Source organism: Anolis carolinensis, chromosome 6, assembly GCF_035594765.1.
Source record: "Anolis carolinensis isolate JA03-04 chromosome 6, rAnoCar3.1.pri, whole genome shotgun sequence".
Classification (NCBI taxonomy): Eukaryota; Metazoa; Chordata; class Lepidosauria; order Squamata; family Dactyloidae; genus Anolis; species Anolis carolinensis.
In genome coordinates, this window is record NC_085846.1 from 106794722 (window position 1) to 106808336 (window position 13615).

At 45.1% G+C, this 13615-nt stretch overlaps 1 protein-coding gene across 1 annotated transcript in view; it reads left to right on the top strand.

The window, feature by feature from the left end:
* Positions 1-13615, top strand: part of larp4b (La ribonucleoprotein 4B) — an 81023-nt gene that overhangs the window by 46063 nt on the left and 21345 nt on the right. Inside the window, exons 3-7 of the mRNA XM_062958194.1 lie at positions 52-199; positions 868-1029; positions 3176-3257; positions 10931-11067; positions 11909-12012. Coding sequence (XP_062814264.1) covers positions 52-199; positions 868-1029; positions 3176-3257; positions 10931-11067; positions 11909-12012 — 633 coding nt within the window. The remainder of the gene's footprint in view (positions 1-51; positions 200-867; positions 1030-3175; positions 3258-10930; positions 11068-11908; positions 12013-13615) is intronic.

A 13615-nucleotide genomic window follows, 5' to 3' on the forward strand; every position in this document is an offset into this window, starting at 1 on the left:
AGATGGTTCTGTTCCAAACTCTAATCCATAAAATGTACTTCTGTTTTCTAGGAGTCAGCCAAGGTTTCTGAGTTAAATCCTAATGCAAAAGTATGGGGGAATCATATGTTACATGTGGAAGCAAGTGGTGCTGCTGATGGCAGTGTGAGCAAAAACTGGGAAGAAATACCGGATCATCCACCAGATTCCTGCAAAGAAGGTATGAGAACAGCATTTTAGAAAGACATTTTGGTTGGATAAAACTTAGTCATTCTTAACACTGGATTCGATGCAGATTAAGCTAGTAACAAATCCTATTTATTTCAGCAGGCCTTCTCATAATTATAATTGTATGATTAGTTTTATTCAGAGTTTAATTCAGGCGTAGCTGCCTGTAACTTGATAAATCTACTCAAGGTTTCCTTTCTGTTTCTCTGCAATATTATTTTAAAACCAGTGGTCTAATAATTTACCCATAATTCTCTTTCCAGCTGAAGAAAGCAACCTATACACCAGAACAGGGACTGTACAGACAACTTTTTTCCTCGATAGCAAAACCAAATTAAGTCTGTTTCAGCCTTAAAGCCTTTGACTATCATTGTGTAATGGACCTGTTTTAGAAAAGAGAAAGACTTCCTTGCCTGCCTTCCCATCTGGCATCAGTTTATGGTTATAGCAAATTCCTGAAAGACACTTTGGGTTTTCTTAGCAATATAACAACCACTATTAAGGACTAATCTGTATATTAGTCAATGAGGTACTTGATCACCTACATTAAGAAAAAGAAACCTAGCTATCCTTCTGGCATTTATTCAGAAAAAGATTTGTCATGTATAGTTCAGAATAAATGAAGAATTTGGTTTGTGACTCTTCAAGTTTTCTCGGTAGGGCTGGAAGCCAATGGGGATGGTGACAAAAAACACCAGAATGAATCGTTAACAGAACTACAAGAACCATCACTAACAGCTCCATTATCAGACCAAACAGATATGAACCCTTTGGCTTTAGAGCATTCAGAGTATGATTCTATGCATGAAAACACTCAAACAGGTAAGAAAAATGGTCTTCAGATAAAATCATTGTCTGTAATATTTTGTCTTTACTTTAAAAATCATGAGAATCCTCACAGACCTACATTTTTTGCAATATTTTTGTTGTCACTTAAAATCACCTGGAAGGATATTAATGCAGTCAGAGATTACTTCTCTCTTCGGCTATGAGCACACTGGGAGGCAAAGTGTCGCAACATCTCAGCAAGAAGCTTTCAACTTTAGTAGCAACAGAAAAAGTAACTTGCCTTGAGATCCAGGCTGTTACTTCCCCAAGTGAGGCTTCCCACCAATTCCTTTGAATTTCTCAAGAAGTCTATAATGCTATGTTGCTGATTTTAGTTGTACAATAAAAGTGCTGCTATCTGTAATTTATTTCAATAACTTAATCAAATGTGCATTGCTAGTTTTAAGACTAGTTGAATTTTTATCATCTGTTCATGTTATCCACTTCTTCTAAATCAATCAATGTATTGTATATAAATTTGCATTTGTATCTGACAGAGAAAGACAAAGTGATGCAGGAAATAGGCGCTAGAAATGTGCTCACTGTACCACCGCAACTTCAAATCCATGATGGCTATTGTCTATGACCAGAGGCTTTCATTTCTGCCCTAATGACTAGAATTTTTTTTCCATTTTTTAAAAAGTGAGATGCTGAACACAATTCTGGAGCAAGTGTCAGATACTTGACTTGTATAGTGTGATTACAAGAACAACATAATGTCTCTATATACAATATGTGGAAGATGGGTATTATCTGCTCTGATGCTGGTATAACATACTGAATTTTAAAACTACAATTTTGAAGCTCTCAGAATTGAAGTAATGGTCCACACTATGAACCTAAGCATCATCTCTAAGCTTGCAACTGAGGACAACCTGAGAAGCATTTCATAGCTTTAAAATTCAGTAGACTTCTTAACAGTAAAGTTTCTGTAACTGATCCACTTAAGTCAGTAATTCTCAACCTGTGGGTCCCCGGATGTTTTGGCCTTCAACTCCCAGAAAGCCTAACTGCTAGTATACTGGCTGGGATTTCTGGGAGTTGTAGGCCAAAACACCTGGGGACTCACAGGTTGAGAATTACTGACATAAGTTTTCTAGGTTCTCAAACTTTTAGTATGCTGAAGATTAAATGGTCAATAACTCAATGTAATAGTTTGAAGATTTTGTCAGCTTCAGTGTTAAGGGAAATGTTTGGAAAGATATATGTTACTTGGGCTTCTGTTTCAACTTGCAATCAGTGGTAAACCCTCTAACTGTGAATAATGAGTAAACTGGTACTCCTTTATGTTGTCTTCATGATTCAGCAGAGGTAAATAGCTATTCTGTCCATGCGTAATGTGTATTAGCTATAATGCATGTGTTCTATAAAACAGAAACTCTTTTCAAATCTTGGAGATCTTTTTAAAAGTCTACTTCAATGGGCTCTTGAGTATGCAATCTTATACACATTAATGTGAGAGTGTCATTAAATTCAGTTAGATTATCTTCTGAACAGAAGATTTTATTATAAGTTTTCTAAATACTACAGTTTTTGCACTGTTAGTTTTGATTCTAAATTCCACATATGGGGCACTTTCTAGCACAGTTTATACAATCCATCAGAATCAGTTTAAAGCTCTCCAGTTCTCTTGTTTTAATAAGACCCAAAGAAACAGCTTAACATTGACTGAAAATCTTTACTGTTACTAGTTGACAGATATGTTACTGTCTTGTGTACCTGTTTCAGTTCCTTTCATTACTACAACATATTTAAAACATAAAAATGAGAATTGATACAATGAATATGCAAGGGGTGTGCCCAGTAAAGTGGAACAATAGAATTCTTGAGGGCTCTTGACTGCTTCCAGATACATGTAACCAAACCCTATTCAAACATTTACATAGCTTAGTCTGTGTGTTTTCTTAAAGTTGCTCCTACTAGAAACAAATCAAGACTCGATATAGAGATTGAGTATCCCTTATCTGAAATACTTGGTACCAGAAGAGTTTTGAATTTTGAAGTTTTTGGATGTTTGAAAACAGTCGGCACTCCATATCCACAGTTTTTGCATACACTGATTCTGCTGTCCCCATCTTCAATATATAAAAAGAAGATCCTTAAAGCATGCCTTGATTTAGGTTGACTTCATATTTTCCAGGTGGTAAAGAGCAGCTGCAGCCAGAAGGTCAAGAAGATCTACGAGAAGTGCTTAAGAAAACACTGGAATTTTGTTTATCTAGGTAAGAGAAAGGTAGTTTTTACTCAATAGTGCATGCAGCTGTTTTATTTGCCTTTGGATGGGAAATTACTTCTTTTCTTCGTGTACTCTGTGAATGCACACTAATGGAGAAGCTGCGCCTGCGCAGGTTCCGACGGAAACTCTTCCAAGCTGAAGTTCAAATTTTGGCGGTAACCACGCCCCCCTTCCCAAGGGGCATATAAGGCAGCCCCAGGCGCCCGCTCTCCAGTTCCTTTTTTTCCGCCGCAAGGTTCACTTCGGACTCTTCGCATGTCTACTACTCGTTTCAAGCGTTGCACGCAGTGTGCTGCTAAAATTCCTGACTCGGACGGCCACGCCAAGTGCCTCTTCTGTCTTGGCGAGGCTCATGTGGTCAGTACCTGCCGTTTTTGCCTAGCTCTCACGGCTCAGGCCAGAAAGAACAGAGCCGCTAGGCTTAGAGCGGCGCTCTACGAAAAATCTCTCGCGCCAGAACCGACTCCGTCGACGTCGAGTACGTCGGCGTCCTCAGCTTTGAGAGCTATGTCGGCGCCACCAACTAAGCCTCCGGCAGCCAAGGCTTCCTCGGTCTCGTCCAGAGCGTCCAAGACCTCCAGGGCCGCTAAACCGGTCAAACCACCGTGTACTGTGACGACGGCGACCGTGTCGACCCGCTCCGGAAAGGTGGGACCTTCCTCGACGTCGAGCTCTCTGGCTTCGGTGACCTCGATCCGCTCTCGTATCGGTTCCCCTCCGTCCTCCTCTGCTATCAAAATAGCCTTTAAAAGGGCTCACGAGGAGTCTCGTCGAGCGCAATCCAACTCAGCTGTGGTTCCTCCCACACCTGGCAAGTCCTTGAGGGTTGCATCCAAGCAACCGCCGGCGAAGAAACGGCTAACTCAGCGCTCCTCCTCCTCGGCCTCCTCAAAGAAAGACCCGCCATCTTCCTCGACAACTTCCTCGAGAAGGTCTTCTCCTATTGTACCAGCCCAGAGGCCTAGAGATGTTTCTCAGTCTCCATTGCACCCCCTGTCTGATGGGGAGCTGCAGGACTCACCCCACCACTCTACCCAAACGGTGGTCAGGGTGCCGGTGCCGGAGCCCCTTGCGCCGCCTCGCTCGTCGCGCCAACAGCTCTTCCCTCCCACCTCGACACCGGAGCGTGGCAGACAAACGGCTCGCCTGGCTCGGGCAGCCCAGGCCTCAGCCTCTAAGGACCTTCGGCCTCCGGCCCTCTCTTCCCGCGAGGCCTTGCCTCCTCCCGAGACTGTGCTGTCTTCTCCCCCTCAGTCCCCCCAAGGGGCTGAGGAGGAAGATGTTGATGTCGACCGCCCAGACTCTGTCCTCTCGGCCTCGGTGGTCTCTCTCGGTCTCGACCTCTCTCCCCCCCACGACGCGTATGAGGCGGACCCGCCTTCTCCTACTGACAATGTTCGTGCTTTCGCTGAGCAAATGGTCAGGATGGCCGACGCCCTGGGTTTGGAGATCAAGCAAACCTCCAAAGCAGTGTCTGACCCAGTCTTCAAAAGGGTGCAGGCCCAAGCTCCGCCGGCCACGCTACTCCCCTTTCTGCCTTATCTGTTGGACGTTATCCAGGCCTCCTGGAAAAACCCTTCCTCCATTCCTCCGACCTCGAAGAGGATCGAGACTTGGTACCGTACCGACGATGATACCCTGGAGTGGCTCAAACACCATCCCGACCCTAACTCCCTGGTCGTTAAGGCCTCTCAATCCTCAGGTCGTCAGTCGAATACTCCGGCCGACAGAGAGGGGAAGCGCTTCGACGCCGTGGGTCGAAAACTTTATTCAGGAGCCCTTTTGCTTTGCCGCATGGCGAATTATGGAGCCTGCATGGGTGCCTACCAACAAATTATCTGGGAGAAGGCGCAGCCCTTCTTCGCTAAGATGTCGGACGAAGACCGCTCCGTCCTCACTACCCTCCAACAGGAGGCAGACTCGCTCGCTCACCACCAAATACAAATGGCGAAGCATACAGGTGATACTGCGGGTAAAATGATTGCCCACGCGATTTCCATTCGCCGCCACGCCTGGCTGAGGTCTTCGGGTCTCTCCTCATCTTCCAGACAGGTCATTGAGGACCTTCCCTTTGACGCGCTCGGACTGTTTCACGCCGGTACCGATGACAAACTCAAGTCTAATCATGACTTTAAAATTCTTGCGTCTAAATGTGGCGACCAACCTCAACCTCAGCGCACTCGCTGGTTCCCGCACCGTTCCCGCCGTTTCCCGCCGCAATCTTTCAGACACCATTCTTTCAGGCGGCCTTCGGGCTCGAACAATCAAGCCCATCACCAACCTCGCCGGGGACCCCATCCGCAAAAGCAACGCGGTCGATCCACCCCTGCTCCTCCGCAGCCTAATCGGCGTACCTGACGCCAACCCCTGCCAAAGCTCCTCGCCCGCTACCGTTGTAGAGCCCACGCTGCCTCGTCCCTTCGGTATCTTTGCAGACCGACTAGCCCCTTTCTACAATCAATGGGACTCTATTACTTCAGATGCATGGGTTCTCCGCATTGTCCAAGACGGCTACGCCTTAGAGTTCATGGACCTCCCTCCTACAGGTCACGTTCTCCACTCAAACCCTTCCCCAGAGATACTGGCCGAAGTCGAAGCGCTACTGGCCAAAGGCGCTATCCGTCCCTCCCCTCCCGAACTGGACCCTTTAAGTTTCTTCTCCAGATACTTTACAGTCCCGAAAAGAGGAGGCGGGCTACGCCCGATTCTGGACTTAAGGGCACTCAATATATTCATTCGCCCCTCCAAATTCAGGATGGTCTCTATTGCCTCTATCCTCCCGATGCTGCAGCGGGGAGACTACTTTGCCTCCATAGACTTACGAGACGCCTACTTCCACGTGGCAATACGAGAGGCGCACAGACGGTTCCTATGCTTCAAAGTTCTCGACCAAACCTACCAGTTTACCGTTTTGCCCTTCGGTCTCGTCACGGCCCCGAGGGTCTTCACCAAGGTTGTCGCCGCCGTAGCGGCCCACCTCAGGCTACATGGCATCACGGTCTTTCCTTATCTGGACGACTGGCTTCTCGTCGGGCCCGACCCGGTTCTTCTCCAAAATCACGTCTCTTTCACGCTGCGTCTTCTAAAATCTCTCGGCCTCCAACTCAATTCCGAGAAGTCAAATCTCTCCCCGTCAACCCGAATCCGGTTCATCGGGGCCCTCTTCGACTCCGTCGCAGAGACTGTGTCACTTCCGTTCGACAGATTCCTGGCTCTCCGCCACCATATCGCCCTTTGTCGATCTACCCGGAGGGTCAGAGCCCGTGTCATTCAGGTCCTTCTAGGCCACATGGCCTCCACGGTTCTCACGACCCCGTTTGCCAGGCTGCGCCTTCGGACCCTGCAAAGGTGGTTTATAGACACTTTCAAACCGTTCCACCACCACAACTCCAGATACCTGTCGGTACCGTCGTCCGTCCGCCAGTCTCTCTCATGGTGGATGTCTCACCAAAACGTGTGCAAGGGCCTTCCTTTCCATCCAGCCCCGCCATCGCTAACCATAACCACAGACTCCTCCACCTACGCTTGGGGAGCCCACATGAACGGTCTAACGGTTCAAAATCTTTGGTCCCCGTCAGAGAGGGCCAACCACATAAACTTCCTCGAACTTCTCGCCATTCTCAAAGCCCTAAAAGCATTCTCCCCCCTCATCCGCCACAAGTCCATCCTCATTCAATCGGACAATCTAGTAGCAGTATTCTACATCAACAAACAGGGTGGTACGGGTTCGAGGAAACTGATGCTCCTCTCCTCTCGTCTCTGGATCTGGTGCATAGCCCACGGCGTACAGATCTCTGCAATCCACCTACCGGGCGCCCAAAACGGCTTAGCGGATGCCCTCAGCAGGATGACTTCTTCCTCTCACGAATGGAAGCTCAATCCCGAGGTCCTCGACGGTCTGTTCCGCCTCTGGGGGCGCCCTACTCTGGATCTCTTCGCGTCTCCCCACAACGCTCAGCTACCCCGCTACGGAGCGAGGCTCCCCCCGAACTCTTTCCCCGGCTGCCTAGGGGATGCCTTTCTTCTGGACTGGTCGGCGGAGATGCTTTATCTTTTTCCACCGATTCCCCTCATACCGAAAGTTCTCGAAAAACTTCTCTCGATCTCGGTCACGGCGATTCTCATAGCTCCGGCCTGGCCCCGCCAACCGTGGTATCCAGCCCTTCTTCGCCTCTCCAGAGGATCGTTTCACCCTCTGCCTCTCTCGCCGCACCTTCTCTCACGGGAGGACGGCAAAATTCTTCACCCGGACCTTTCTTCCCTTCATCTCACTGCATGGAGGATTCTTACCTAGCCTCTCTTCCGCAGAATCTGCAAGACGTCCTGCGGGCAGCCCATAAGCCGTCTACTACCAAGGCTTATTCCTACAAACTCTCTCGCTTTCATGCCTTCCTTCGATCCCGTAACGTCGACACCTTCCCGACCTCGGTATCGGTGGTCCTCGACTTCCTCATGACTCTCGTCGAGAAGAAACTTTCTCTTGCCTCTATAAAAGCTTATCTCGCAGCTCTTTCCTGGTCTTTTCAGCGCCACGGCCAGCCATCTCTTTTTTCTCACCACCTCATCAAAACCTTTCTCCGGGGCTACAATAACATCTGCCCGCCGTCGCTACCACCTACGCCGGGCTGGAGCCTCGAACTTGTACTTTCTCAACTGTCTTCTGCTCCCTTCGAACCGCTTGCCTCGACCGATCTACGCCTGCTCTCCTGGAAGCTGGCCTTTCTGGTGGCGATCACGTCGGCACGACGGCCATCCGAGCTCGCTGCCCTCAGAGTCGACGAGCCTTATCTTCGTTTCCACCATGACCGCGCTGTTCTTCGCCCGGACATTACCTTTCTTCCTAAGGTGGTGTCAGCCTTCCACCTCAACCAGGACATTGTCTTACCAGCTTTCTTCTCTAACCCCTCCTCTCCTCTCGAGCAAAAACTGCACCTTCTCGACGTTCGGAGAGCACTTCTTTTCTACAGGGACCGTACTAAGGACATTCGTAAGTCACAAAGACTCTTTGTCGCCTATGCCCAGGACAAGTTGGGTAATCCCATCTCTTCCCAAAGACTGTCCCACTGGATCGCTCAGGCCATTGAGTTGGCCTATGAACTAGCCAAGCGACCTCCCCCTCCTTCCATCCGCCCGAGGTCGACTAGGGGCCTCTCGGCGTCGACCGCCTTCCTTAGGGGTATTCCGCTTGATTCCATATGTAAAGCGGCTATCTGGTCAAACCCTCTCACGTTTGTCTCTCACTACAGGCTGGACAGTAAGGCCCTTAAAGACTCGGCCTTTGCAAGATCAGTACTCTCATCTTGCCTCTCCTGACTCTCAGACGTTTTTTCTCTTCATATTCACCCACAGGTGACTCTCTATACCTCTCCTTCAAGTTGGACGGGGTTTTTTCCCCATACCTGCCTCTGGGGATATGTTCTTTTCCCATGATTGTATTGAGCAGTTGCTCTGTTGCTTTGTACCGCCTCGTTGGCCCTGGCGGATATGCCAAAGACCAAGATGTGTTTGTCCCTCTTCCCCTGGGAGAGCGTTTATATGCACTACGCAATTGTGTATTTTTCTCTATCATGTTTATTGAAAAATTCCTTCCATGTTATGTTCTTCTTCTATGATGCTCATGTTGCATTGCACTGGTCCTTTCGGACAATTTATTGCACTGGTCCCTTGGGACGGTTATTTTTTCTATGTCCTAATAAACATGTGTTTGGACATTCACTGATTGTCGAGTTTGCCTTGTCCCACCATCCGGGACCTTAGCGTGTTAGTCTCCATTAGTGTGCATTCACAGAGTACACGAAGAAAAAGGACAGGTTGCTCACCTGTAACCATGTTTCTTCGAGTGTACTCTGTGAATTCACACAAACCCGCCCTTCCTTCCCCTCTGGCAAACCTCTCCCTTTCTCGTTGCCTTGGCGGCGTAGGAACTGGAGAGCGGGCGCCTGGGGCTGCCTTATATGCCCCTTGGGAAGGGGGGCGTGGTTACCGCCAAAATTTGAACTTCAGCTTGGAAGAGTTTCCGTCGGAACCTGCGCAGGCGCAGCTTCTCCATTAGTGTGAATTCACAGAGTACACTCGAAGAAACATGGTTACAGGTGAGCAACCTGTCCATAGCCACTATGATGCTAAACAGTCTTGAAAATTCATCACTGAACAGGGGCAAGCCAACAGATTTAATATTTTGAAAATCTGAAGTTTAGATAGGAATGAGGAACACTATGAGGAATGAGAAGTTTGTTTCTTAATTGAATTTTTAATTTGATTTTGTTTCCACCATATCTTATCAAAAGAAATGGGCTCGTCCCCTCCTAGATAGTTTAGTGTGTTAAGCTTCTCTGTATAGATTAGTTTTTGGAAGAAAGTAGCCATTGAGAACAGGCGTAAGAGAATTGTGACATATCTACAAGAGAAGGGGGAAAATAGTACAAACAGCTCTGGAAATTTAATTTGATCTGTAAATGTACAGTAATAAATAATCTTAAATGATACTATGTAAGTTGACCTCATATATAAGTTTAGGGAAGGTTTTCGGACCAAAATTACAGATTTTGATATGATCTATGTATAAGTTGAGGATCATTCCGCAAAGAGAAAGAAACACCAGCACTGCTTCAGGAAGCCACTGCCACCATTTTTCCTCCTAGACATTAAAAACGTCAGACATAGTTCTTTGGCAGAGAGAATAGAGGAGGCCAGTGTTTTTTAGGTTCTCCTTGCATGGACTAAGCTCTCACCCTTTGCCACTCTATAGAGAATGGGACGGTTCTTTGTGGTATAAAAAGTAAGTTATAATACTTACAATTGACCTGTGTATTAGCCAACCCAGGTGTTATGGGTGAATTTTTATTCAGATTTCTAGACTTATTCATGAGTATATTTAGAACAATTGCTATGTCATTCTTTAATTGATGTCATCTGAGTCAACAAGAGGCAATATAAAGCTTTTATAGCTAGTCACTTAGAAAGCTAAACACTCCATCAGCTGCATATATGTGTCCTAAGTATGTGTGTTGCCTCATCTGTGCTCCTTCTTTCTGCCTGGGGATATAAAGCAGTTCTGAACATACCTGACAGTGGACTGCATTCCTCTTGGTTAATCGTACTGTAAAGTCCTGTCTTTCTTGCATAGCTCCAGAAGTACGAAACCCAAGAATGTGTCAGTTAAGGAAATATTAAGTAACATGAATGTATCTTAATTGCATATGTATCTATTTTAGAATTATGGCCTAAATTACCCTTGGGATCTTTTTGTGCTCTATCGTTCTTCGTAACAACTTTGGTAGACTGACTGATGTAATGGAAATCACATAAGTGGTTTATCTTTCAGCGGTTGATTGAAAGGGTTGGTATTAGCAATCAGATATAGGCTATTGGTAGCTGTATGCAGGCTATTTTTATGATCTATCAACTCTACATGGGCTATATCATTATGACTGCCATTTTGGCAGGCCACAAGTGACTTTTCCTCTCTTGGCCAACATTATATATGGACAGTTTGAGTTCAGGAACTACCATCACTGATATCTTCTAATGGCTCTTGGGATCCCACAGAGTCCCAGAGGCTATGGATTAGGTCCATGAAGGCAACTGAAATACTAATATGCACATGATTCACATAATGAAAATACTTCACCATTAATCTTCCTTTTTTCCTTTTCACAGAGAAAATCTTGCCAGTGACATGTACCTTATCTCTCAGATGGACAGTGATCAGTATGTGCCAATAATGACAGTAGCTAACCTCGATCACGTAAAGAAATTGAGTACTGATTTGGATTTAATTGTTGAAGTACTGAGATGTAAGTAACTGCCAATGCATGTATCCCTGATTTACACATGAGTTGGTAAATGTTATTGTATGTATAAAGAACCAGAGGAACACATTATTTATTGTAAGTGTGTGGACTTCTCCTGAGCCCCTAGTAAGGTAGTCACATGTAGCTCTGTAACTACTTTAATTTGAACACATTAATACTCATTTTTATATTTTCCTTCACAATATGGGCAGACAGGGAGTAGCCCAAACTCCTATAGTACACAACACTACAAAACTGATTTTACTTTACTACTCTTTCTTTGGGATTGGCTTCAGATGATCTCCTGTTTATGGTTGGTTTCAAATGACCCAAAAACATCTGCCAGTTTCATGATTACATTCATTAGATCTGAAGATTTTGCATCATAGGCAGAGCCTTCTTATGTGATGAGAAAAGTCATGTAGGATATGATAAATGTGATGTTTAACTATGACTACTATGAATGTAGCTATTTTTATTGTGATAAAAAAAATGTTTGACCATGCGTTACTTCCTTTCTCACATGGAAAAACATGTCATGCCAAGGCTGACCCATACCATGAAACTTCCAGGAGTGTTGGGGTTTTTTTCATGAAGGGAAGTGATAAGCAACTGTTTGAAAAATAGGTGGCAAGTCTGGAAGACTTGCTTGGTGCCAACTGTATTTGTCTTTCAGCCCTGAAATGGACTAAGCAATTCACAGTATTTGAAATCTGTGCTTTTATAGCAAGTGCGAGTTAACCGTTTTTAGATTAAGGGCACCCTGCTAACTGCATTTTGAGGATAACAGATAGAATACAAAATCTTACTTTGTCTAAGCCAACTATGTTGTATATTCTCTCAGCATTGCCTTTAGTCCAAGTGGATGAGAAAGGTGAAAAAGTCAGGCCAAACCAAAATCGCTGCATTGTGATTTTGCGAGAAGTTCCTGAATCTACTCCTATTGAGGTAAGTACCTTGTACTTCTGTGCTGCCTCTGGAGCCCTATAGTTATATCTTTGTTTGCTTACATAAATAAATAGAAACATGGGTTACATCTAAATATTATGTAAGTGTAATACTGCTTGTTCAGCATGTCTCTTATTCTTTTGTACCTTTGAGAAAGATGTCCAGAAAGTGGGGAATGTTTTTGAACAGAAGAGGGAGTTCAAGATAGCTGTAGTTGTGGAAGGAATTTCAAAAAGCTGGGAAAGTCATTTGTAGAAATGAACGCTTGGGAACATGCTAACACAAAAATGGGCTAGTCCCAAATAGAGTACACCCACTGAATTGCTTGTTGAAAGGTAAATCAATCATGCTCTAGTTCAGCATTTCTGAACCTGGGGGTTGGGACCCGGGGGGGGGGGGGGGGGATCACCTAAGACCATCGGAAAATGCATTCATATTTGGGCATATTGAGTATTTGTGCTAAGTTTGGTCCAGATCCATCATAGTTTGAGCTTTCAGATGTAGGTGAACTACAACTCCAAAATTCAAGTCAATGCCCACCAAACACTTCCAGTATTTTCTGTTGGTCATGGGAGTTTTGTGTGCCAAGTTTGGTTCAATTCCATCTTTGGTGGAGTTCAGAATGCTCTTTGATTGTATGTAAACTATAAATCCCAGCAACTTCAACTCCCAAATGACAAAATCAATTCCCCCCACCCCAAAACCCCCCACCAGTATTCAAATTTGGGCGTATCAGGTGTTTGTGCCAAATTTGGTCCAGTGAATGGAAATACATTCTGCATTTCAGATATTTACATTACGATTCATAACAGTAGCAAAATGACAGTTATGAAGTAGCAATGAAAATAATTTTATGGTTGGGGGTCACCACAACATGAGGAACTGTATCAAGAAGTCACAGCATTAAGAAAGTTGAGAACCACTGCTTTAGTTAAAGCTGACAATAGGATTCTGGCTACTAAATACAATTTGTTAGGAAATAGCCCATAGTTTTCCAGAGTATCATCTAATCTAATGATTCTTAGGCAATCTGTGGGATATCAGCAGGGAATTTACTCCCCAGTGTGACGAGAAAGGGCACTATATTTGTTCCCATTGGCTGTAACTATTTCTTTCTTGCCTGTAAACTGGTCAGTGGTTTGCAACTTAAGTCCATGAACCACTAATTGAATAGCAATGTTCCAACCTAGCAGACAGATGCTTTTGTGAAAGAAGGAAAGGGTAAGGTAGTATTGCTTGTGTGGCTTTGTATTCATTCAAACTTTTTACTAACTTCTTGCTTTTAGAAGTTGCATTAAGGCAATGACATCCAATTTCAAAATTGGTCCCTGTACACATTTGTTAGTGCCATACAACCTCCGCATCTGTGATTACATTTATTAATGCCCAAGAAAACATGCCCTCTTTACGCATTTTCATGATCCTCCAGCACAATTCCATAATATTCTTGGACCAGAAGTCCTTAATTTCAATGGAGTTTACTCTTTCCACATGAAATCCAGGACAATATTGCCCAATTATATGTAGTTTTGTAGTTACAAAGGATATGTTATCTAGAAAGCTAGGGATGTTTTGTTGTCATAGCTATTTCTAGAAATAATGT